The sequence below is a fragment of the Amblyomma maculatum genome, chromosome 1 (assembly GCF_055883805.1).
Source record: "Amblyomma maculatum isolate TAMU_Amacu chromosome 1, ASM5588380v1, whole genome shotgun sequence".
NCBI classification, from domain to species: Eukaryota; Metazoa; Arthropoda; class Arachnida; order Ixodida; family Ixodidae; genus Amblyomma; species Amblyomma maculatum.
The window spans coordinates 305384604-305412240 of NC_139344.1; the positions used below are offsets into that span (position 1 = coordinate 305384604).

Genomic DNA, 27637 nt, shown 5'->3' on the forward strand with positions numbered 1-27637 from the left:
GCAAGAGGATGTGGTAGCCAAATACGCCATTGTTGAAAGTTACTGGGTCATGTACACAAAATATTTTGAGGTCATAGTATTGTGCAGATGTGGGATGGTACCGGTTTTTGCACATCATTCTTATGGCTTGATTCTGAACATGTTCAAGACATGAGGACTATACGTCAAGCCCATGATGTTAGTTTAAATGACTGTGAATAAATGCCTAACAGAGTGAAATTAATGTGCGCATGGTAATAAAATGGTGAGCCTTAATAATACCATATGATATTTTCCTTCGTTAAATAGCTAGATTACTACTTAACTAAAGTAGCTAACTTACTCCTTATCTTAGGTGCAAGATTATGTTGTGAAATTGAGGGTCGACAACATAGAAGGGGATCCAAGCTTATAAGTTTTCTTAACCAGCAATGTGGTTCGAACTATAGAACAGCAAAAATACACATCTGAAAGCTCATTTAATTGGCTTTCTTGCACTGCATATTTATAAAATGTTAAGTGAGCTTATTTTACATCATCAAATATACACCTCTATTTGATGCATAAGAAATGTGACACCATTTTATAAGTTTGCTATGCGGGTAAGCAATATTTTGAACCACATTAAGAAACTTTCATAACTGGCTCACCTTCAGTGTTGATGGCATTCAGTTTTACCTTGACCTTTAAAGGGGTAGGGACACCAAAGTTTTGTGCTGTACTTTTGCGTTTTAAATAGATTCTGTAAGCATGAAGGCCAAAATTGCATTAAATAAACCATATTATCATAATGTTCGTAGTTGCCAGATTTTTACTTGACGTCAAGGAGCAGGTGCGTCGTCTGCTCTGTTTGCAGCACGGTGGGACTCATGGCGCATTCACATTGCGGACAACTGTATCTACTTCACTTGCATCCGTGTCGTCCTGTCACGAAACATGCCGCTCTCTTATCGGCCGCTCGTTTCGCTACAGTATTGCCCAAATTCCTATACTGTGCGAGCGGCTGGGAAAAATTAAAAAGCGGGGGAGGCTTTGGCTATGAAGCAGCGTGCGTAAATGCTCGCGAGTATTTGAATCGCACTGATTGAGGCACTCCTTACATGCGTCGTTTTGAGCGCCGCTTCATGTGTGCGAATCTGCTGATCGGTTAGAGAAAATACACAAATTTTAGCGAATGAAAACAGTCATCAAGTATAGTTTTGGCAACATTGAACTGAAATTGACAATTGCTTACATCGCAAGACGCTCATACAATCACCACAAAGCGCCGGTGTGACCCGGTGCACTGAGCAGTGCTGCAAGTGGCCCGGAACAGTCGTCGCCACTACTTGTGAAGAGAAAATTAGGCCGATTGAGGATAGTTGCCATACACACGTTTTATTTAGCTTATTTTATTATGAGATAGGCTTCCTATAATAAAGCAGTGACAGAAGACTAACTTTTATTACAGCATTGAGTCGCTGACCCGTTCCGAGTGCCGTCCAGCGATACCGACTTGGCCTAGCGACGAGTAGGGCAGGCAGAGAGCAGCACAGTTCGTCACCTGGCATGCCCGCGGGAGGCGCCGTTGCCGAAGGCTCCGCACTTGTGCAGGCATGCTACTGTTGCACGAGTATAGCAGGCAGTCTTGATAACATTTGTCTTTTCTGGTACAAAGCCAAGGAGTGCTACACTGCCTCACTGCTGCATCGCCGGCCACTCCAGTCTCGGCTACGGCGACGACCAACAACAAAACCGTCTGCCGACCATTGCCGCACCGTCGGCTGCAGTCTTCGAAAATTTTAGTGAATGAATATTGCCATTAGGCATAATTTTGGCTACAGTGAGCTGTCATGCTATCCGTGTGTTAGAACTGTTAGAACGGTACGGGTGCAAACGAACAGCCGAAACGAGCCGATTAGCAGCATCGTCTCTTACGTCAGAAAACTGTGCAATGACATCACAAATACTTGATTATGGTTTTTTCAGTGAACCTACGTCACAGTCAATGCGCTAGTGATAGGTCCGGAATGAAAGAGCGAGCATTTCCACAAACATTGAAAAGGAATTAAAATATTTTCTACACTTCCCTTGAGTCTAACACTGACTGTTATGGTCTTCCAATGCAAAGGAAGTGCGTGATAAGCTTTGCTCAACATTGTAATATGGTGTCTCTACCCCTTTAAAATCAATACATAGGAAAGCTGATTAATTCTAGCTTATTACTCGCCTAAATCTGCCTTGCTGTGCATCCCACCTGCACAATCTGTAAATGTTGAGAAAAAAATCAATGGGGTTTCCATGAACGTATTTGTAATAAGGAAATATTTTCAGAAATCCTATGCAGCGGCTGTAATGAACATTTTTTAGGCTGCAACAACTACTCCTTTGTCACATGGGAGTATATTTGCTTAATGTTTACTCTTTCTGCTCTAAGAGAACTACTATTACAAGGCTACCTTCAATTTGCCATTGTGTCTGAAATAACATCTCAGTCAGTAAAGTCTTTCATTGTGTTTTTGAAGCAAGGACTGCAATATTTCATAGAAACTGTTGCATGCAGGTGATAGTTGTGACTGTGCGTCCGGTCCTCCGTGTCCGTTTCACCCACTCTCTCAAGGTATGTGCTTTACCGTATTTATGTGTTAAGAGGAACAAATATGGTCGTCTCTCTGTCTGAAGCTGACTTTGCAAACTAGTTCTCATGAGAAAGAGCATTGCAGAATAGTATTGTTCTGGAGAAGAAGTCCTTTGATGCTGCTGTTCTCAGAGGGAGGTGTTAACTGATTTAAGGTTGGAACATCATTTTACTGCATCGCTATATTAGGTGCAATTGCTTAGCAGGTAGTATTGCATTTTCTGGCGTATAAATCATGTTTTTTTTTTTTCTGAAAATTTTGTCAGTGCGTCTTGTCCACTGGTGCGAAATCCGGGTTTCGGCGGCCATGCACGAAAAGGTGTCTGTGCGTTGCACTATGTCAGCGCATGCTACGAGACTCTGGTCATGTAAATTAATCCGGAGCCAATAACTACCAAGTCGCTCATAGCCCATATGTTACTTTGGGACGTTAAATCCAACAATTTACAATTTTTACATATCAAAATACTGTGTGGGTGACACAGGCGTGTGCCCGAGCTTGAAAATTGTGTTCCACAACTGCACGCCATCTTCTGCCACACACACTAAAACTGCATTTTGAAAGAACTCGAAAGTTATATCAAACTGTCTTGCAAAAACGAAATGCAGGTCATGTGTTCTTATACAGTCGAACCCGGATATATCGAACTTGAAGGGGATTGCGAAATAGTTCGATATACAGAAATCGACTTGCGACGCCACTTGCGATTGTGAAAATGATACTGCATCTGTCTCGTAGTCAACCCTCTCGCATAATGAACCCACTCCCCACTTTTGCCCCCGAGAATTTGAAAAAAAAAAAAAAAGAAGAAAGAAATAAAGAAAAAGGTTTGGTGGCGCATCTCTCTGTTTCGATCGTCGTATCCACAGCTCATTTATTGGCAGTGCGCCAAGATGCAGCGCAGAGATAACGACAGGGCGTGCTTATCTTTTGACTATACTTTTCATAGATACTGGCAGAGTGCCCGCGTGATGGCTTGATTGCAAAGCCTGATTCGATTTATCGCGCCACGCTTGGGGCGGGCGTAGTCCACTGCTACAAAATCATTGGGAAGCGTGATAGCTGCAAATGCCGTTTGAAGAGAACAATGCTAAAAGCCGGTGTCATGATCACAGCTTACCGTGTGCTTTCGGTGATTCATAGTTACAAGCATCAGCAACTCGGAAAAAAAAAAAAAAAATTGCCGCTTCTTAATGTCCGCAGCTTCCATAGGTTATGCTGTGCCGCACGTTCCGCATGACAAGTAATAGCTCACAAGTAAGGACAACTCTCGCAACAAGAAAAAAAAATTGCTGCTTCTAAACGTTCGCAGCCGCCACAGCATATGCTACGTTGCACGCTCAGCACGGACAGCAAAGATGAACGACTCTTGCAAAAACAAAAATGAAAAAAACTGCCGCTTCTTAGCGTCTGCAGCCGCTGTAGCTTACGCGCGTTCAAAAGCACGACAACATGAGCTGCGCAGAGCGTTCACAACACACGCTGAAGAAGCGTCTGCCACGGTTTGAGCTGGCTTGTCCACGCATGCGTAGTGCGTGCTGTTGTGAACGAAGACCGGGAAAGAGAGAGGAAGGAAAGAGAAAAAGCTCAGCAGGAGAGTGGGCGCACCTTTGCGCTTCGCTCTATCGCGTTTTGCCCCTCTCCCGAACACCACGGCTGCATTGGTTCCCTCTCGTTCCTTCAAGCACATGGCTTGCAAACGTCACGTGCTGGCGCGCCGCAAAAATGGCGGTAAACGATCACCGCAGACACCGCAGATGCGCACGCCTTTAGGGAAAGGGCACGGCACTGCCCTAGACCAGCCGTCGCCGAACTGTACCCCCACATTCCTTCCGCGCGTGGCTTGAAAACGTCAAGCAGCAAGCGGCCGAGGGTGATGCGATCGTCTTTGGAGAAGGCACACGTCCAATGTGTGATACGGAGTTCGATATATCGAAATACCAGTGAAATTGAATTCGATATACGATGCAGCTTTCCTATGGGATTTTCAAGGGGATATTCTGTGATTTCGATATAACCAAAATTTGAATCTTCCGGGTTAGATATATCCAAGTTCGACTGTATGACAGTTTAATTCTGAGGGAGGAAAATGTGTTGTTCATTTAAAAATGGTAGCTGGCCAGTAACAAGTCTTAAGCCGCTCCTGTTATTGTCATTTCCCTCTGATACGCCAGCTTCATTGCATTGATTGCACGCCACAATCGGCAGGCTTTTGCAATGCTGCTGTGAAAATTCAAAATTTTCACCGCTACCACCACGCTTGCTTCACATCTGTTGCGTCTTATTTCTTGCTTACCATGGCGTCGCTCATGAGGTGAAAAAGTTAGTGAAAAAAATTATCCGGCAGTGTGTTCCGGGTAATGAAGTCTGCCTTGAAGGCCAGGCAATTGCCTACTTGGCACATTTCTCCTCGCTGCTCCTTTCCTTCTCTTTTTCTCTAATAGTTTTGCATAAATGCCATGTGTATATACCATCTGTATGTATCGAAAGAAAACATTTACGAGAAGTTCTGTTCAGACTTTGGAATGCAGCTGTGTCAGCACTTCGTATCAGAGGGGCATACCTGGCAGCCGCCACAAGCATGTATTTTCGTCACACTTTCTCACAACGTGATCCTCAACGAGTTTTCTACCAAGTGAACAGGCGCGACTTCTGTGTTATTCCGCTACGGGACTACTTGCCGCCGGCAGCGCAGAGTCCTGTTTTCTCCTACGAGACAGCCAGGGGTCGACTTCGGCAATGCGCACCGCAGCAACGCACGGCGCTACTCCAAAGCCATCGATTTCTTTCTGCTATTCTTCACCACGGAGATCATCTAGGAGATATGCGTGGGTGCATATTTTGGAAAATTCTTCCTACGGTAAAAAAGACTGATCTTCGCAACATGTCACTCCAGAAGAGATGAAAAAAAAAAAAATTGGCTGAGCAACTGCTTGGATTTGGTGAGCCACAACCTCGAGACCCCGATGTTCACCCTCTGTTTCCGCCTCATTATCAACCTCAGGGGCTGCAGCACAAGCCCTCCAGAAATGGAGATTTACAAGAACTGCAAATTGTGCTATGAAGAAAGAAAGGTGGAACAAAAAACAAATGTTTTCTGTGAGACCTGTGAGACGGCAACAAGGAACTGTTTCGCGCTGTGGCACGATAGTCATATGGTCTAATGTTTTCTTTCCTAAGTTGTGTAATACTGTACTTAGAAAGCTAGAATTTGCAGCATTGTTACCTCGGTCCCTGTTCTAAAAATCTTATACCGCAAAATTTTTTGTTTTATTTGTGCGAAGAAATTTTGCAGTTTTTATGAATTTTTTAAAATTTTAACTGCAATATTTTTGCGATTTTTTTTTCATCACCTATGCAATAAAGATGTTATTTGTGACTAATACCATTGTGAAGAGAATTTTCTCCTCTACACTTTGCCAAGCAAGTTGTTGTATAAAAGAAAAAAAAAATTTTTGACACTACTGAAAAACTTGTACTTTCCCCACGGACAGGAAAGTGTTAGTCTTCTACTTGTAGTTAAATTTGCAGAATAGTGTTGGGACTGAAAACTTGGCAGATGTGCAAAACTGCAAAAAGGCGAGAGGTGATGGGCATTGCTGTGTTTAGTTCTTTCGCTGTAGTGTGTATGTGTGGAGGGAACAATTGTGCATGCTTATGCAATTTTTTGAGGATGCCAAGTTGCTGTCATTATGAATTTATGGCTAGTGGGAAACGCATGGCTCACATTGTCAAAGCAGTAAAGGGGGATACATATACATAAGCAGTGTATGCTAGGCTCGAACATTAAAGGTCCACAGAAATGGGTCACCAAGTAGGGTAAACAACTCCATAACAATGATAGATATTGAACCACTCATCATTTTCCTGCAAAAATTTTCGATCTAGCTTCTGCAACACCATGAAAAATGACCCTTCCAATTTTCCCTCTCAACTCGTACGCCGAAGGGAGACATAAAAAAATAAAGAATACAAGCAAGTTCAAAGCTCCGCCCAGAAATACGTCACTTCGACGAACTTCCGGTTGCCGCGCGCTCGCTCTCTGGCGTACTCGGGTCAACCCGTCCTCGCTTGCACACGCCTGAGCAGTTTGCCAGTTCGCGCAGTGTAACCGCGGTTACGCGAAAACGTAGTTAGCCTATGTTACACGGCGGACCAAACCATGGTTACACCACTAACCGCGGTTATCGCAAACCGAGCTTGGCGACCTCGGTTTGCATCGTTAGCCGAGGTTATGGAGGTGTCTGTTGACGGAGGCTACTCGTCGGCGCCCGAGTGCGCAAAACATACGAGCAGGTCTGCTTCACAAAGTTATACATTTGCCCACTGTATCACATTTAAAGACCGATGTATAGAATATGCAGTGTCTACTGTGCCGCCCAACATCTTCGATTACGGCCGACAGCGCAGCGACTGCGTACTGAAGCCTTGTCCTGCCTGCAGTATCGTTTGAACGGCTTGTTGCTGAGCAGAACGTCAAAAAATATGTGACCTAAATTGTAATGAAAGTACATGAGTTTGCAACGCTTGCATCACAAGATGCCGCGAGCAGGCTGAGGTACGTTACACTTTACCGCGGGGGTGGGGCGCGCGATCGCGGCGAACGACGATGCCGTGCGTGACCGTCCCTAGTCGTCACTAGGCCTAAATTGTTTCGCTTCGAAGCTGCGGCGGTCGGCGCTTTGGAACTGATCTGCGCTGTCGTAAATCGCCTACTTATGAAACTGCTTTATTGTGAATCCTATTCTGCCATAGTAAAAGAATCATAGGATTAACTCTGGCGACGCATTAATCGCAGAGCTAGTACGAGCAGATCGGATGAGCCGAAATGCACCAGCGGCAGCTGGTTTGAGCAGAAACTTGCTTGTATCACGGCTATCACTCTTACCAGCAATTTGGTGCTGGTCAGCAGTCCTTACGAGGGCTTCATACTTGATATTTGGCTCAGCATTCCAGATGCCAACAAATTTTTAGCACGCTTTATTTTGGACATTGGCGCTAACGATCCGCCGTGTCGTTCGCGTACGGTATGCGGGAGGAGGGGCCACAGCGGCGGTAGCGGCAGTGTTTACGGCGGTCGAGGAGGTGCTGCCATCTTGCGGTGCTTGACCGCCTGAGGAGCTTGCGCAGCGCACGAGTAGACAACTTTCGCAGCTACCAGAAGTGCGTGTGTGACGTCATGGCTGCAGTGGCAGTAGCGAATGGCAGCTTCTAGCAAGCCTTGCCAGTCAACTCACCCGTGTCATCATGGTTTAAGAAAATAGTTCCATGCGACACCGCTTGGCGGTGTCGCATGGTTCCCCTCTCTGCCCTCGAATTTCAAAAAATGCTGTTATTAAAAATTAATAATAAATCGCTGGCTTTGTTCCAAGGCATTATACTTTGGGTTAATGCACAAAAGGATTCGTTCTACACACTGAACACGTTTATCATTGGCTTCTTGGTGACCGTTTCAGTGGACCTTTAAGGCTTGTTTTCTCAAATGTTTATTTTGAGTGTGTCACCTTGCTTGTGGAAAGCGTCACACTGCAATGGATGCATCGAATTGAATGCCGTTTGTTTTGTTGTAATTGCTGACATATGCTTTGCATCTAGACAGCCTCATATTTATTGTCTATGCTCACTTTTTTTTTATTGATTTGTACATAATTAGGCCGTAATGCATTCTAAACATTAGCAGAAGGTGCATATTGCATCCTTTAAAATATAGTAGTGAAATTTAGAAAGAAATTAAGAATGTCTGAATATAGACTGCACTTGATATAAAATAGGTATTAAAACGACTTACAGGAACATGTGAACTATGATATAACGAAGATATTTGACTGTTTGATGCCATTTCAAGTCAGTGTACTCCCCTCTTCCCCCCTTACAAGGGTAGGGAAATGAACTTGTGGTAGTTGTGAAGAATGCAGTATGGCATTTCACGTTTACCGTTATGTTTGGGAATGGCACTGGTGAACCCACTCAAGGTTAGACAACTGTAGTCCTATGAAGGATTCAGATCCCATGATAAGTTGTTTCATTTTAGCATAATGATTGTGCTGCTATAAGAGGGAAGCATTTCTTTATGCTTTCCTTAGTATGGTCCACTCTGATCCATTGTTAGCATTTTTTTCATAGCATTTCTGTGAGGGAAGGATGATCAGCACAAGGTGCATGATATGCATAGCTCTTTGCCTGGTGCCTGCGTAAACAGATCCGTCCATTTCTTGTACTTCCACAGCTGAATGATATGATACATGCTGCAGGCAGATCCAGACACACTGCCTCTGCTTAGCTGGCAGTTTGTGGTCATCCAGGTTTCAGCCTCGGCCCGCATCATTGACCCTGTCCTGGCTTTTGGCCGCCAGAACACCGTCTTCTTTTTCCAAGTGAGCATTATTTATTTCTTAGTACATAACAACAGGAAGGAATAACAGGAACATGATGCAATAGTCAAATAACCTCAGTTCCACATTTCTATTGGAGTATTTAAATGTGTCATGTAATTCTCCTTTCCTGACGTGAGTGCATGGAATATGTGAATCGGGTATGCTTGATGTGGGTGCCAGATTATGTTAAAGGATAGGTCTCACTGATGATTTGTAGGCAGTTAATTTGTTGATGGGGTAGCAAATGTTTTTGGTATATTTTGTACAAGGTGCTGGGCTGAGAACTTTTTACCTACTTTACAGGTCAACATTTCCAGCTTGGACAAGATCCTTTTTGTGCCACTACAGAAGGTTCAAGTGCAGTATACAGTTCAGAATTTCACGGTGAGTTGCATTAGTAGAGGGCAAGGCTAATTTTTAAAGGGTGTGCAGATGTTTGAGATCTTCCAGTATCGAATGTTCTTGTATCAATTTGGGATATGAGTAAAAAAGTGCGCATTCAAAAATGTTTGAAACGAATAAGATCTCAAGTGTTGAAATATTTTCGAATCACAAACATGAAATTCGATTTGGGCATGCCATAGTTTTTTTCGGTGGCCTGGTGTGGCTCGCCATTGACGATGTATTTGGGTTGAAGAAGGCCCTGCAAGTACGTGGTGTTGGAGGCCATGACTTCTTGTCCATCTGACCAGCTGGTATGTGGCACTTGTTTGCTTGCAGTCATCGTCAATAGCAAAGGTTAATTTTGCGAGGCACATGAAATGATTTGTTCTGGGCGCCTCATAGTGCCGATCAGTGTTGTGCATTTTAGCTCCACGATTTACAGTCCTTCGCTGCTTTGTATACTGTGGGATTCTCTACGGGGCTGCGGCTCCGCTTCAGAGCAATCAATGCTCCGCTAGCTCGGACCACAGTGGTGGCCCCAAGAACAACACGAATACCGAGGACCAAAAGGTAAACCGGTTTAATGGTTTTTCTCAGCCGCGCATGCACGATCAACCAATTCTATTCACCTGATGAAAGTCCCTTTTTTCTGGACGCGTCCGCTCAACTGGCCCGTCCGGTCCGCTCTGTCGAGCACTGTCGAGCTCGTGGCACACCACCACACACGCACTCACTCTCCCCGAAACCACACCCAGCCAACACAGTGCGCGCTTCCCTTGCCACAGCAGTCGAGGAAGAGAGGGGGAAGGAGGCTGCCACGTGATGTAGAGAGGAGAGGCCACAGCTCACCCTCGCCGCCGCGTCGTAGCCAGGAAGGGAAGGAGCGGTGATATGTGCCTTCCCACAATACAAATAATAATCATACCAATATTCTATGTGCACTATGAGCTCTCGATAATTTGCCTTGCAAAGGAGAAAGTTAAACGGTAAAATAAAACCCTGCTTGGATATAGTAAAGTGAAACTGCAGTTTCATTTTCTTCCGTAGATGACTGTATATTTGTTTTTTGTTTAAATAAGACAATAAAAACCGGTTATAGTAAAGTGTGTCTTGCTGCAGCAACATGCTTCACATGACATGATATCGTGGCACGTGTGAAACTTGGCATCATGAGGCAAATTTTAATTTTTTTCGGAGAAGAACAAAGACAAGATGGCGCTTTTTGAGATGGCTTAACTACTAGGCTCAGAAGGTATAAGAAAAAGCCATCTTTGCCCATGAGGCAAAGCATGTGGCGTGCAGGGTAAGGCTGTCGACGAATGTGCTGAGTAAATGGGAGAAAAGGCGGACGGTTCGCAGAACAGGGCTGCACGGCAACGGCTCGTCACTGTTGCTGTGCACTTTTGTCGCGCTTGACTGTGTCGTGCGCCCCACTGTTGCGATGCCATGTTTATGCAAAGCTTTGGCTTTCACATGAAATCAAACTCGTTGTATTTGTAGCCATGTTGTACTCATACTGAAGCACTACTTCCACAAGGTGTAAACAAAATCGAAAACGTGAGAACAAAATATAGTTGCAAAAAAAAAAAGCGTAAAGAGACGATAAGAGAAGAATTGAATGTGTTTTTGAGTGTTTCTTTTATAAACCAGCAAAATATGCTTAGTCAGTGGCCTATGAATTACGAAACATCGTCTTCAGGGCCATGTCATTCACCAACAACTAATATAGGAGGACCCTGATACAGTAAAATTTCAATGATATGAATCCTGTTGATACGAATTTTGGGATGATACGAATTCGGCAAATTCCCCAGCCAGATTGGATTCTGCACATTGTGTAAAATTTCGGACGTTCCGAACACTCTTCTGCGCCACTACAGGGGATACGAACGCGCAAACTGCTACCGCAAGGTTGAGCACTACGCACTGCCCACACATCTGCGATCTCTAGCCGCACTGTACATACGCATCACGGGCAGTTTTCGGGGACCCGTGGTCCACACCTCACCGCCATTGCGATTGCCTGTTGCGACTCACACCGTGAAAAGCTTTCAGCGGTGCGTGGCCCACAAACTGCGGACATTGCAACCGCAACAGTTCGCGGCAGCGTACGCGGCGGGCACACACGGACTGCACATTGCTGGCTCCGCGATCTGCAAGCTGTTTGCGGCTCTGCACGGCCCTCATGTTGCCTTCTCCTTTCGTACTGTATGGGCTGCGAGAATTATGCGGAGGTGGGCGGACCGCACATCACTGGCGTCTCGATTATTTTCCGCGCCACGAAAAGTTTGCAGCGGCATGCGGCCGCGAGGCGAGTATTAGTTGGCGGCAGGTGCCAACACATCGTAGACTTTGCAACTGCTAGTCATGCTGTACGCATCACGAGCAGTCTGTGGCGCCACACGGCTGGCACGTCGCCATTTCTTGCGCTATACTTGCCACGAGAAGTCCGCGGAGGCATACGGCCTGCACGGTGCCAATGTCGCGATCGCCTGTTGCACTGTGTGCTGCAAGTGGCGAGCTGTGTTGCGCGACCGTAATAAACCTTCTTGGACGTAAACAGATCTGTATGACTCCCTTTCCCATGCTTCTGCATACATATTTTCTTTCGTTTCAATGATACGAGTGTTCTGATGATACGAATTTTTTTGTGACCCTGTGAGATTCGTATCACCGAGGTTCTACTGTACAGTAAAACATTTTGCCAGTCGGAGTCACTTTATCACAGAGGAGTTTACCTGAGGATGATTGTCTGCAATTTAGACTTTTTCCTCAAGGAATGTGAAGGGCTCCACAAAGACCTTTGTTACTGTCTTCGCAGCCTCTTTACTGCACAGTAAACTCAGCGTTTCAATGTACCGGAAGCAGCACGGGAGGAGGGGCTGTAGAACAGTGTGACCCCATTCTAAAATACTGTGGGACAGCACTTGCACAAAACGTCTGTTCTATTCCAGAACCAGCTGGCACACAGCGCGCGACGCTCCGAGCAGCAGTCAGCGATGATGATAATGATGATGGATCTATACAGATGAAAGAGGTGAAAGTTCACGCGTTGCGCTCACACAAATCCCCCCGACAAAAGAGCGGCCACCCTGGTCGCTGATTACAGGGATGAGGGACAACGGGCATAGGGCTTCATGCGCGAGACGTGGACGATCTCTTCGGAGCGACGACGTCGATCTGTGACGGTGTGCGAGGGAATAACGCGATAGTTCACCGGAGACGTTTGTTGGAGTACTGTATAAGGTCCAATGTAACGATGGAGAAACTTCTCACATAGGCCAGGTATGCGGATTGGTGTCCACAGGAGAACTTCATCACCGGGGTAAAAGGAGGGAGTTCGATGGCATTGATCATACAGGGCTTTGCGTTCTTGTTGAGCATCTTCAGTGTTCAAAAGGGCAAGTTGGCGACACCGGGCCATACGAGTGGCAAACTCTTCGCCCAGAGATTCTGACGTAGAGGGAGCAGAGAAGAAAGTAGTGTCCAGTACTGTCGATGGTTGACGGCCATAAACTAAAAAGAAAGGGCTATAACCAGTAGTGTGCTGAACAGCGGAATTGTAGGCGTAGGTGACGAAAGGTAAAACGTTGTCCCAGTTCCGGTGATCAGGAGCGATATACATGGATATCATGTCGGACAAAGTGCGATGAAACCGCTCGGTGAGTCCGTTGGTCTGAGGGTGGTAGCTAGAAGAAGTCTTATGAACGGTGTTGGCTGCGCACAGTACTTCCTCAAGGACTTGAGAAAGAAATGTCTTTCCACGGTCGCTAATGAGAATACGAGGAGCACCATGACTCAAAACTATCGCACGCAGGAAAAAATCGGCGACTTCAGAGGCGGCACCGGAGCGAAGAGGTGCGGTCTCAGCGTACCGCGTTAGATGGTCGATGGCAGTGACAACAAAACGGTTGCCGTCTGACGTCAAAGGGAGAGGACCAAACAAGTCAATGGTGACCGTGTCAAAAGGCACAGATGGGCAAGGTAGAGGTTGCAGTAGGCCAGCAGGAGGGGATGTTGAACGCTTGCGATGCTGGCAAGACGGACATGATGAAATGTATTTGGCGACGCTGGCAGAAAGCCCAGGCCAGAAGTACCGGCTCTTGATATGGTCGTAAGTTTTAAAGTGGCCTAAATGTCCAGCAGTGGGGTCGTCGTTGTAAGCCTCATAATTTTAAAACGAAGGGAGCGAGGGGCAACGGGTATCCAGTGTTGACCCGTAGGGTGATAAACGTCGCGGTAAAGTGTTCCATGGTGAAATCGGAACCGACGAAGCTGACGGCGCAAGCGACTGTTTGGGACAACTGATTCTCCACAGAGGCGAGCGATGACTGTGCGGCAGTAAGGGTCAGTCAGCTGCAGGGACGAGAAATCAGCATTGTTCTCGAGTGGAGCTATAGCGATGGGTGCAACATTCAGGTGGCCAGCAGAAGGCTGACTCGGATGGCAGCAGGGAGAGGAGACCGTATGTGGGGCCGCGTCAGTAGGTAGCAATGGGCAGCGGGAGAGGGCGTCAGCGTCGAGGTGTTTTCGCCCAGATTTATAAGTGATGGTGAAGGTGTATTCTTGAAGACGTAGTACCCAGCGACCCAGTCGACCCGATAAGTTCTTCAGCGATGACAGCCAACAGAGTGCGTGACGGTCTGTGTCAATGGTGAAGTGGCGGCCATACAAATAAGGTCGAAATTTTTGAACCGACCAAACAACGGCGAGGCACTCTTGCTCGGTAATAGTATAGTTACGCTCAGCTGCAGTAAGCGTACGACTGGCGTATGCGACGACTTGCTCTTCAGACACTGCGTTGCGTTGCAAGAGAACCGCGCCAATACCGTGGCCACTGGCGTCTGTGTGAAGTATGGTGGGCGCGTCAGCGTCAAAATGGCGAAGCACAGGAGTAGAAGTGAGTGCCTGCTTGAGAGCTTTGAAGGTGTCTTCACATTCAGTGGACCAGGTGTAAAACACTTGGGAAGACACGAGCTTGTGTAACGGGGCAGCAATTGTTGCAAAGTTCCGAATAAAACGGCGGAAGTGGGAGGCTAAGCCAAGGAAGCTGCGAAGCTCTTTCTGACGTTGGGGTCGAGGAAAATTAACGACAGCCGTAATTTTTTCGGGATCAGGCTGGATTCCTGCCTTACTGACGACATGGCCGAGTACTTTGATGGTCTTACTGGCAAAGTGGCACTTCTTGGTATTCAGCTGAAGCCCCGCCTGGGCAAGGGACGTGAGGACATCAGTGAGACGCTGTAAGTGCTGAGCGAAGTTTGACGAGAAGACAATGATGTCGTCGAGATAACAGAGGCATGTTTTACATTTCATGCCGTGAAGCACGGTATCAATCATGCGCTCAAAGGTGGCCGGCGCATTGCAGAGTCCGAAAGGCATCACGTTAAATTCGTAGAGACCGTCGGGGGTTGAAAAGGCAGTCTTGTCCTTGTCTGCATCGTGCATAGGAATTTGCCAGTATCCCGAACGGAGGTCGAGACTGGAGAAATACTCAGCGCCTTGGAGACAGTCTAATGCGTCATCAATACGAGGCAAAGGGTAAACATCCTTGCGCGTGATCTTGTTAAGTGCCCGGTAATCCACGCAGAAGCGGACTGAACCATCGTTTTTGCGAACGAGGACCACAGGTGAGGACCAAGAGCTCGTGGATGGTCGGATGACATTTCGAGCAAGCATGTCAGCAACTTGCTCCTCAATGACTTTGCGTTCTGCTGCTGAAACGCGATACGGCCTTCGTCGAACAATAGCAGAGCCGTCCGTCTCTATGCGATGAGAGGTGACGGAGGTCTTCCTCAACGCTGAGGCGCACACATCAAAAGACTCTCGGTGCCGCAGGAGGACGTCTAGCAGAGCTGTGGACTGCTCGGATGTAAGGTCAGGGCTGATGGCAGCTGCGAGCGCAGAGGATGTCGGAAATGGAGGCTTGGCAGGAGGCGGTGGTGCGCTGGAAAGTGTGTTGAGGGGAACGGGATCGCAGTCAAAAATAAACCCAACTGTGGCTCCTCTGGGCAGTAAGAACGGCTGGAGAGTTGTATTAAGGGCCGCAACGACCGCGCAACCGCGGGTGAAGGAGGTGAGGCACGAGGCAAGAGCTAGGCCGTCGGAGGTCCACCGAGGAGCGGGCATAACGAAGGCTTCGCCATCGAGAGGGTAGTCCAATGCCACGATGATCAGCTGCTCGCGTCCTGGGGGCAAAACGAAATCAACTGCTGCAAACACGTGTGGTGGTGAACAATCAGAAGTCGGTAATATATCGGGGTCCGCAAGATGAATAAGGCGCTCACGGCAAGAGATGAGGGCGGACGCCGACGATAAGAAATCCCACCCCAAGATCATGAGATGAACGCACATGGGGAGCACAATAAATTCGATATGATGCCGCTGGTTATCGATGAGGACACGTGCTGTGCATTGGCCGGTGGGTTTCATAAGAGTTCCATTAGCTCCACGAAGTGGCGGACCGATGTATGGCGTTATAATTTTGCGTAGATGAGAACACAGAGAGAAATGCATGACGGAATAAGCGGCGCCGGTGTCGATGAGGGCCTGAACGTACAATCCTTCAACAATCACTACTAACATATTCGACGGTCGACCAGGAGGAATTGTAAATTTCGAACTCGAAGCAGCTTTCCCTCCAAAAAATGCTTCGGTTAGTTTTCCGTTATAGGTTGGAAGGGTTGCGAGGCAGGACGAAGCAGTGACGTGCGGCGAAAAGGCGAAGGGGATCAGCGTCGGGAAGGACGCGAGGGCCGTGAAACATTGGTGGAATTCGGAGGAGAGGAAGAACGCCGGTAAAAGTCTGAGTAGGGCAGTGCAGAATCATCAGGCTGGCGCACGCGGGCACGTTCAAAGGGAGCATAACCCCGTTGCTCGTCTTGTTGGCGGCGGCGACAGACACGGGCAATGTGGCCACGTATCCCACAATAGTAGCACACAGGGCGGGAGGGGCGCCAGGCTGTAACAGGACGGTGCACTGTAGGATATGGTGCCATGGCAGCGACGTGACCGCACACGGGTGCCGAACAAGTCGGGGAAAACGGAGTGGGTTGACGTGAAGTAATCTCGGCATAGGTTGGCAAGGAATGTTGGGAGGCGTTGGGAGGTGGGGCAGGTGCCACAGTGCAGTTGAAATTCGTCAGTTCATCTTTGATGATGCTGCGCAAATTCACCGTTGCTGGCAGAAGAGTTGGAGATACTGCGGAGGGGTTGGTGAGGCCGTAGAGCTCCTCTCGGATCATGGTGCGGATTAGGGACCGCAAATTTTCATCTATGAGGGAGCCACCATCACTGGGGTCTTGCACGAGGCGGCAGGACTGTAGCTGGTCCAGACGTTGACATGTGGATGTGATGTCAGATACGGACGACGGGTTTTTAAACACGAAGGCATTGATAGCAGCAGTGTTGATGCCCTTAATTAAGTGGCGAACACGCTCAGATTCAGGCATAGCAGCGTCGACACGGCGACAAAGGGCCAGAACGTCCTCGATATACGACGTATAGGACTCGCCGGGCTGCTGGAGACGAGCTTCAAGTTTTTTCTTTGCCTGCTCTGAGTGACCAGCCGGAGTGCCGAAAATTTTCTTTAGCTGGTCCGTGAATGTAGGCCAGTCAGCAATGTCATCCTCGTGATTGAGGAACCAAGTTTTGGCGACGTCAGCCAAGTAGAAGACGACGTTGAGCAGTTTATGAGCGTCGTCCCAGCGGTTAAATGCACTGACCCTGTTGTAGTTGTCGAGCCAGTCGTCGACATCTTCACCGCGAAGGCCAGCAAAGATTTGTGGATCGCGCTGGCGGCTGGTGACAGTCCAGGCAGGGGCAGCCGCAGTAGGAGGAGGAGACGCCGGGAGTGAGCGAGCACCGTTGCCCTCATCCATAGCACAGGGCCGTTGACGCAAGCGAAGGCCTGAACGGAGCTCCAGGGAGAACGGTAGGTAGGTCTAAAGCGAGAGGTGGGGAATACGAATCGCACCGCCACCACTTGTGGGACAGCACTTGCACAAAACGTCTGTTCTATTCCAGAACCAGCTGGCACACAGCGCGCGACGCTCCGAGCAGCAGTCAGCCATGATGATGATAATGATGATGGATCTATACAGATGAAAGAGGTGAAAGTTCACGCGTTGCGCTCACAATACAAATTAAAGATCACTGCCGATGCTAACTGCAGCCGCAGGATGGTGTGAAGGTAAAACCGAAACTTTGCAGCTGAGCCTTATTCGATCATTGTCATGTCTGCCCATAAAGTGCATGGGCAATTCAGGTTTATGAGGAGGTTTGTTGTGGTGATCGCTGTCTGCATGCATTGTACCTAAATGCGACCACCCACCTGAATTAACCAGAGCAAGGCCGTATTAGAATTAACGAGCGTCCGATGCGATAGAGCTACAGGGGTGTCAGCGGGGCCTTGCTTCTAGTTTGAGTTATCCAATTTATTAAATAATGGGGATCAAATAAGATATTATTGTATTTGATTTGCTATAATAGCTAAAATATTCCTATTTAATTTGGTACCAAAGCAAGGCTGTTTGTATTCAGTTTGGTTTTAAAGAATTGCTGTTCACATACTGCTACTAATTTCACACTCTAGCATAAACTTGACAGGCATGTTACTTCAATCTTTTTACTAAGTACAGTGGACATCCAGTAAACAAAACACTGTTCATGGGATATGGTAGGGTAAATAGGTCATCCTCGTTTCTGGTTTATATCTCAGAGTGCAGCATACTTTAATGTGAAATTTTGTATGTTTGCTATGTTTGTCTTTGGTCTTAATTAGCTTGTAATGTTTGCACTGCAGCCTGTCTTACCTTCTGAGTGGTAAGGAAAAAAATTCGGTGTGCCTTTTCTAAGAAACAAAAAGCAATACAGTCGAACCTCAATATAATGAAGTCCTACGTGCAGCCGAAAGTTTCGTTAAATCGCGAATTTTGTTACTTCGAGGTTGCTATGTTTTAGCTGCCCAAATGAAGTAACAGGTTCATGGAACACTGCTGGGAACATGTGAATTACGAATTCAGGAAATAAGCAAAAAATTCTAACAAGAATAGCGTGAACAAGGGTACCAGAAATTATTTTGTATATCAGGAGCACATAATGAGTGATAACAAATGGACGCAAGCGCGTAATTATTCTCCGTGTGCGAAAAAACGAGCGTAGTGCCTAGTACTCAAAGTCGCCACCAGATGTCGCCATTGGTATCATCACTATCCAACGTTTGCAAACAGAGACAAGAGGGACAAGAGAGAGTTAATACGAGTCTCTAGATCATCTGATTTAGGGAATTTAAAGGGGGTGCTGTCGTATTATAGTGAACTAGATTTTGTCGTATATGTGCATCGCCCACACAGGCTCTGCTACCTTGGGTGCGGCAATCTTTGTTCAGGCTTCACGTGCGCGTATCATATTAGCTTGCATAAGAGTCCACTTCCCACTTTTGCCACCGAAACCTAGAAAAAAAAAAGCAAAAAAAAAAACAACAAAAAAAAAAAACAAACACACATTGGCGTGTCCCTCCGTAATCGTGCTGCCGCTGTCCAGTATTTCTTGGCAGTGCGCCAAGGTGCTGTGCAGTGAAAACAGCGCACCGTGTGTCTCTTGTCGTTACCTTTAGTGGGGGGGTAAATTGGGGGTGGGGGAGCTAATCTGGCACTGGCAGAATGCCAGAGACCTTGAGAGGAGTGCCTGCAGTTGCACATCTGTTTTATCTGCTTTATCATGCAGTGAGCGATGGGGTGGTGCCACAAAATTATTGGAATGTGTGATAGCAGCAAGCACCTTTTGACTGAGACGATGCAAAGAGCCAGCGTCATGATTGCAGCTGACCCCATGCTTTCTTTGATGTTGATGGCTGGGATGGAGTACTCGTAAAAAAAAAAAGAATCTCAGCTTTTCCCGCCTATTGAGCCCACTCTTTAAATTTGCAAAAAAAGAAAAAAAATTTGCTTCATCACGCGAGTAAATATGATATTTCTGCTTACCGGGTTTTCGTTCTGACCGGTCAGTTACGCCATGGCATGAAGCGTCCTAAAACTTTGGCATCGCGAGTTTTGTATGCACACGACAGATTTTGTATCGCTCTCAAATTCCAGACTTGTGGCAAAATTTGCGCGTAAAAGGGCAGATGTAAAATGGGCTGAAGTTTTAGTTCTCATCCATCGTGAAGGTACATGCATGCTATGTGCGAGGACTTCGTTAAATCGAGAGTGCAGTATAAAATTGCTTCGTTTAATCACATTGTTTTCAATGGGGCAGAGATCTAGAAATAAGAAAAATTCGTTACATCGCGAATTTCGTCGCATTGAGGTTCGTTGCATCAAGGTTGGACTGAATCACATTTAAAATTTACGCAATAATTCTGCATGTTTTTAGCTTCAACCTGACCCTAAAAACATGTTTTTTATTAATCTTAGAAAAAGAAATTGCCATTCGTTGTCGTTCACCTGAGAGACGTCACATTTCTGTTTTCAGACATATAATTCTTAAAATTATCAAATATTCTGGGTTCAGACTGTTTGCAAAAAATGGAATCATAGTCTGAGAATATTTCAGTGTAATCAGTCTGACAGTTATTGAGAAAAGGTACATCAAAGTTTAAAAATTTTCAAAAAGTGGTTTTTGAGAAAAATGCAACTTTATGTTCGCGCTTATACTACAGTAGTTCAGAAACCATTAGCAGGAGGCATGGACTTGTGGTCTTTCTTGGATTCGTGAAAATTTATTTTCTTTCTTCTGTGTTCCTTGCTTTCTGAGGAGCATTGGAACTGAACCCTTTCAACACAGTCCTTGTCAAGCCGGTTAAGACTAACCTCACAGAATACAACTGGCTAGATTCCAAGTTTCTTTAAAATAGCAGTTTGTGCTTTATTGCCGTTAGTATATTAATCTCTGGTGATATGAATAATTTCGGGATGATACAAATTTGTAGTATTCCAAAACTTGGAGATAGGCTAGATGGTGCATTGCAACTTGACTAAAGATAAAGTGCACAGGAAGACACACTCAAGAGAGGAAGACACAGGACACGCGCTCTCATCTGATTTATTTGCAGCAATAGCAGCAAATATGTGCTGAAAAGAAATCAGTTTTCTTGATCGTGTTTTGTAATATTCCTTGTTTTGTCTTTATGTTGATATGTATTGCGCACGTCTCCTTTTCAGCATATATTTGCTGCTATTGCTACAAATAAATCAGATGAGAGCGCGTGTCCTGTGTCTTTTTCTCTTGAGTGTGTCTTTCTGTGCGCTTTATCTTTAGATTCCCCCGCCTTTGTGTACAATGTGCAGAATTTTAGCTGTTTCGAACAAGCGCTACAGATGAATGCGTGAATGCGCAAAACATGACCGCTGCCTTGCGCACTATGCACTGCACCACAAGCACTTTGCACGCTGTGTAAAGTTAGGCATGGCCAGCAAATCGACATGATCACCAGTTGCGCTATGCATCGCATGCGCTGTCTGGTTGTATGTGCCATGCGGCTGTAAATACGTTTCCTGGAATGAACCCACTGGCGTAATGTACCCACTGCCCAGTTTGCCTTTGTCAGATGGGAAGGTGAGACACCCGAAAGTGCCATGCCCTGGAGTCGCATGTAACTCATCATCTAGTGCATCTTTCTGTTTTGTGTCATCGTTATGGCAGCCCATAGCACATTTCTTGATAACGAGCCAAAAGGCTGTATCTTTTGACGTTAGCTCCCGAGAGGGGTGAGCAAGATGGTGGTTTGACTCGTCCAGTTGAGCAAGCCTGGTATCCAGTGCTTTATCACACTGAGACTGTACTGGGCACCCTCCACTGTCACAAAATCATAGGAAAGCGTGATAGCAGCAAACACTTAACTATCCTAAAAGCAGGCATCATGGTCTGCATGGCTGATGATTGATAGGTAGAAGAATGAACGAAGGATGAAGCCTCCCTGCAAATTGACGTCAATTCTTCTTGAAAAAAAGTGGGCTCATTACGCAAGTAAATACTGTAAATATCTTGGGCCATAAACAGCTCTGCATGAATGCCTTTGTCACGCTTCTGCATAGTGATTTTTGTTGATTTTCATGATAGGAATTTTTTAACGATCCCGTGAGATTCATACCACTGAGACATTACTGTACTGTGAAATGTCTTGTGCCATCATCATGGTGGCTCAGTGGTTAAGTGCTTGACAGGGACATGGGATAAAAGCTTGACTGCGGCAGCCGCTTTTTGATGCTATGCGATGTCATTTAAAAAACCCCAGATGGTCGAAATTTCTCTCCACTACGGCATCGCTCATAGCTTAAGTCACTTTTGGATGTTACAAACCAAACCACTTTTCAATGTGTTAGTTCCAACATATACTTTAGGAGATTAGATATTCAATTATACAGCCATGGAAGCTTGGAAGGGGACCTTGGGTACTTTTGACATGTTGCATGGGTGGGTGCACCCATTTGGCTTGGAGGGTGCTTTTTTGCCACTGCTAATGCAGTAAGAAGTATATGTGTATGAATGCTAGCTTTACAGGCATATTTAGTGTTGCCAGCTTGTGAACAGCATTGCTAAGAGGGAAGGGCAAAATTTACGTTTGCCGATGTTGGGAATCTGCGAGGCGTTGAACCAAGTTGACAAATTATACTGTTTGAGGCACACCATCTGATAGATTCAGCTGATACTTTAAACATGCTTATTCACTGAGGTTTTCAAGTTATTTAGGTTACTGTCGTTCTACTGTGTCAATACAGAGGAGTGTTTTGCACATTGTAAAGGAGGATACTTGCTGGAATACCTGCCAGCACTCTTTGTTTGTCATAAGAGGGTGCACTTTTTTTCCTTGTTGCTAGTTTTTAGAGCATAACAGTGGTGCTTGTTAGGTGTGCTATCAGTGTTGCAAAATCTCAGTAGCTTACTGCAGCTCAGTATATGCGCCTCACCACAGTAGTGCAGTGGTTAGGGCGCTCGACTTCTGTGCCCAAGGATGCGGGATCGAATCCCGGCCGCACTGGTCGCTTCTTGATGGAGGCGGAAAGGAAGGCTGTCATTTAAAAAACCCCAGGTGGGCAGAGCCCTCCACTATGGCGTCTTTCACAGCCTGGGACGTTAAGCCCCATAAATCAAACAAAATCAGTTCGATACGTCCTGAGAAAAGCTTTTGCCCTTCAAGAAATAAATGTCCTTGCACCAATGGTGTTGACCAGTTATGATCCCTTGTGGCTGGCTAGCGGGACAACGCTGGGTAAGGCAGATGACAACTGCAGCATCATGAAAATCGTTTAATTGCTAGCCTTCTTTTGCAGTGGCTGAACTCACGGACGTTGGCCACATTGGACACATCAGAGAACTTGCACATCCTTGATGTAAGGTCACAGGAAGAACTTGAGGTAGGTTGTGTAGCAGCTTCATTTTTAACATTCAATAAAGAGTTTTGTGTGTTTAGAAACATCAGGCCCAAAAGGAGTGTGGTTACACTAGTGAAAAAATACGAAGCTAATCTACATTTTAAAGTTCAATAAAGGACAGCTTATGAGGGGATGTAGCAGATAAAAATATATTTATATGTGAAAATAGCCAAATTTGTCACAGTCGGGTAACCTTTTTAGCTGATTTTAGGACATTTTGTTTAATGCTAGCTGTTTCACTTATTGAGTATTTAAAGTTAATAATGGGGGGGACACAGGTCTTAGAAACTGAAAAATGGATTTTTTGAAAAGATTATTTTCGAAGTCTGCAGCCAATCGTGCAATCGAAAAATACAAGTTCGCGTAGTCGGTTCACAAGCTGTACGCCGAACTGAATGAGCAATTCGGGAAATATTGCAGTTTACTATGAGAGAGAGACCTTGCCTTATTATTAGGCTTTTGCAATGTAACTGTGCAAATATTTCTCGCTTTCAATCATTATGATTACATTGGTGCGTTTTTTGGCTTTTTCTCGAAACTGTGTTTTGAGTTGAACTACAAGTTAGCCGAAAAAATATCTCAGCAACTAGAGAAGCTGGAGCTATAATTATTTTTGTATTGTGAAGGTGAAAGTATGATGCATGCAATGTTGGAAGCACATTTTTTATTTTCACTTCAAAATGTTTTTATTTTCTCTTGAAATTCTTATGTAGTAGCCATGGCTGGGAATGCAGAGTTCAGTGAGCTGCTAAATCTCTAATATTAGCTCAATTTGAAAACTGCTTCCAACATTGCATTCCTTCCACTTTGTAGTATCCACCTGTGTATTATGAATTAATTTCTGATGAGCATTTTTTCCCCTATAGTTCTAGCAAACAACAGTAGTTTTCTAATACATTTCTAATAGCTCTCGAACTAATTGTCCCAGAAGGAAAATGTTTGCATATTTGAAATCGGCAGAAAAAAACTAAGCATTTCTGTGAGGTTTCATCAAATTTGGTTGGCAAAATTAATTTTAAAACCCATGTCCCCCTTAACTTCTTCGTAAAGTCATTTGTGAGGAATTAAGAAAATGCATGTTCTGGATGTCAACATGTTTATGAAGGTCTGTTTTGTGCAGTAAAGCAAGTAGTAATCCTAAAAAGTAAGAGTTTAAAATTATTACGCATATTTACATGACAAATGTGTTTAAAGTCAATTTCAAAAATTATGTAGCGGCATATGTAGAGAAATTGGGAACTTTATTACGTTCCTCAATGTCCTTAGAGGTTAAATGCAACAAAAAGAACCATTCGACTATCATTGGCTGCAAAATACTGCAGGGGTGTGTAACAGCAACCATACAGAAAGTGAGAAAATAAACCTTAAAATTTATATGTGTGGTTAACTGTTTATTGCTTCATAATTTTACGGACGAGGAAGAAGTGGGCAGTGGCGCAGGCAGGAGCGCTCGTGCGAGGCGATTCCTTATATCACCTCACAGTCATTTGCCATCTTCTCTCTGGTCTCCTGTATTCATCAGTTTGCCGCCCCATAACAATATGTTTAGCTTTCGGAGAGAGTACAATTCCCTCAGACTTAGAATTTTCAGTGACTGTAGGTAAAAATCTTCATATTTAAAGTTGTACAGTATACAGTTGAATCTCACTGCAACAAAATCGACGGTGTGCAAGAAAAATTTGTTGAAGCGCAATTTTGTCAAGGTAAAATAAGCCTCAAAACATTGTCAAGTTGTAATAAATATCAAGAAGTCGGTTAGCGGATGTCTCCGAAGAAAGGGCATTGGATCTCAGGATCATGAGCCTGTGCAACATCTCCTTTTGTCCTGCCTTGCTGATTACTTGTAGAAATTCTTTGATGCAGTTGCCATGGTAGCATCGAATACTGTGTAAAAAAAAAGACTACGGGCTTTTGACGCTATCACATGTTCTGAAGAAAATGAATGAACACCAAGTAATGTGGAGCATATATTGATTCCATTGAAAACAAAGCAGCGTGGACCTACAGAAGTGCACCGATGAGTTGCGATATGCCTATTTTAGTGTCACATTTTTAAACCAAGCTGCACTTAGCAACCATTTTATTCAAGTGGAAGCACAGTCCAAAAATGGTTCGTTATGGTGAGAAATTTATTCCTTTACTTTCTATGGAGAATAGACGGGAAATTGGAAATATTTCGTTGAAGGGAATAAAGTGGCATTTTTTGTAGTAGGGTTCGGCTATACTTCAAGCGAAAGAATAGTTTTAATACAGATGAAGGCTTGACGAATGAAAGCTGGTCGTAAGCGCCTCAGAGCCCTGATCCGTCTGCGCGCATCCTCAGAAAGACTCCACATGGTGTAGCAATTTTCCCGGATGCAGATGATTCTCGTCCTTGAGAAAATTAGGCAGATCGACGACGGCAGCGTTTCAGGCAAGCCACATGAACGACGTGTCTTGCGGGAACGCCGATTATTCACCGTTACTTTGGCAGTGACATAATTCACGTCATTCAGTCGGTCGACGAAGGGGCCATCGTACTTGTACAGAAACTCCTCATATAATTCTCGCTTGCGGGTAGGTATCCAAAGTCAGACGAAGTCACTGCATGATGACGCAGGTCGTAGTATTCTTTCGCACGGCTTTGAGAGGCCAGTGTGCATAAGTGGACTGTATGACGGGCTTCGGCACGGCATAGTATCTGGGCAATGGACGCGTTGTTGTTTGGGGAAAACAGAAAGATGGTATCGAGAAAAACGCGGGGAGTTCTGGCATATAGCAAATAGAAGGGGAAATACCTCGTAACATTATGCTTCTCAAAGTTATTCATTTGCCCACTGTATCACGTTTAAAGATCGATGTATAGAATATGGTGCCGCCCGACGTCTTCGATTACGGTCAACAGCGCAGCGACTGCGTACTGAAGCCTTGTCTTGCCTGCAGTATCGTTTGAACGGCTTGTTGCTGAGCAGAATGTCACAAAATGCGTGGCCTTAGCTATGAAAGTACACGAGTTTGCAACGCTTGCAGCACGGGATGCCGCGAGCAGGCTGAGGTACGTCACACAATTACCGCGGGGGTGGGGCGCGCGAGCGCGATGAACGACGGTGCCGTGCGTGACCGTCCCTAGTCGTCGCTAGGCCTAAATTGTTTCGCTTCGAAGCCGCGGCGGTCGACGCTTTGGAACATGATCAACGCTGTCGTAAATCGTCTACTTATGAAACTGCCTTATAGTGAATCATTTCCTGCCATAGTAAAATAATTATAGGATTAACTCTGCCGACGCATTAATCGCAGAGCTATATAGTACGATCAGATCGGATCAGCCGAAATGCACCAGCAGCAGCTGGCTTGAGCAGAAACTAGCTTGTATCATGGCTATCGCTCTTACCAGCAATTTGCTGCTGGTCAGCGATCCTCACGAGGGCTTCATACTTGATATTCGGCTCAGTATTCCATACGCCAACAAATTTTAGCACGCTTTATTTCGGACATCGGTGCTAACGATCTGCTGGTCGTTCGCGAACGGTATGCGGGAGGAGGGGCCACAGCGGCGGTGTTTACGGCGGTCGAGGAGGTGCTGCCATCGTGCAGTGCTTGACCGTGCTGTTGACGCCTCGTCGGACGACACTCCGGTACTCCTGAAACTACGTTATATAAATAAGATATTTGTAAATGCAGCTTCATTCTGCCGATCCCTGCGTCGCATGGGTGGTTGTATTTAATGGGCAATGGCCACCTAACCGATAAGGGCGGCGAGCTGTGTAACAGCCCGCACAGAGTTCGAGCAGCGCACGAGCAGACGACTTTCGCAGCTACCGGAAGTGTGTCCGTGACGTCATGGTTGCAGTGGCCGCAGCGAATGGCAGCTTCTAGCAAGCCTTGCCAGTCAACTTACCCGTGACGTCACGGGTCAAGGAAATAGTTCCATGCGACACCACCAAGCAACATTCTCTCTGCCCACGAATTTCAAAAAAACGCTGTTTTTAAAAATTAATAATAAATTGCTGGCTTTGTTCCAAGGAGTTATACTTTGCGTTAATGCTCAAAAGGATGTATTCTACACACTCAACACGTTTGTCAGTGCCTTCTTGGGGGCCGTTTCCGTGGACCTTTAATGTTTTGAAGAACCTGGATTTTCCTTTTTGATTGGCTTAAAGGTGCAACCTGACCACCTCAGCTGCCTGCCAACTTGACTACGAGCTGTGCCGCGGCTGCATTCTGGAAACAATAACGTCGCTACGCGTAGGTTTTGAGTGGTTGTGGCAGGAGATGTGTCCTCTGCACCCACAGCCATAATGTATCGGTGGCTGGTGGCTCTGGTAGCTGACCGTAGGATCCCTTGGAGGTCGAGACGAGGCGATGGACGCGCGACGAGGCGCACCATGAGGCATTTCATCCAGATGGGATGGAAGCTGCTGGAAATAAGGTTGCGACGTCAATTGCTGGGCCCGCTTAATACCATAGTTGTAAAACAGTTGGTCGTTATTTTGTGCAGTTCATGGCGTACGCTGCTCGCATGGTGGCATGAACTTTGCTGTCTAGTGGTAAGGTAAATCATAATTTGTACGTTGCTACTGAGTATCCAACTCGCATACAATCCTCCTGACCATAGGAGCAATGTCTTCAGCCTCCAGGATGTCGATGCTGGCAACGGCTGTCACATTGGAAAGGCAGCCGAATTTGGGCGCTATCCGGCGTGCTTTGAGCGCCTCAAATGAAGGGCAGTGTTTGGTGACATCTGCAACCGTTGCAAGGGTGTCTCGCAAAATAGGGAAGTTGTACACGTCCTCAGCAATATCCTTGAGAAGGTGTCCTACCTTGTGTTCTAACATCTGCTGCTTGACAATGCAACAAAGTTTCAATATTTCCTCGATGTATCGTGTGCATGTCTCACCAGGCAGAGGGGTTCTCTGGAAAAGCTGATGCT

The 27637-nt window shown here is 45.9% G+C and overlaps 1 protein-coding gene across 2 annotated transcripts in view; it reads left to right on the top strand.

Moving 5' to 3' along the window:
• Vps8 (vacuolar protein sorting 8) overlaps positions 1-27637 on the top strand; it is a 255758-nt gene that overhangs the window by 78396 nt on the left and 149725 nt on the right. For both annotated transcript variants that reach the window (XM_084591219.1, XM_084591295.1), the window contains exons 10-13: positions 2522-2578; positions 8849-8971; positions 9275-9355; positions 22627-22710. In XM_084591219.1, the coding sequence (XP_084447345.1) occupies positions 2522-2578; positions 8849-8971; positions 9275-9355; positions 22627-22710 (345 nt within the window). The remainder of the gene's footprint in view (positions 1-2521; positions 2579-8848; positions 8972-9274; positions 9356-22626; positions 22711-27637) is intronic.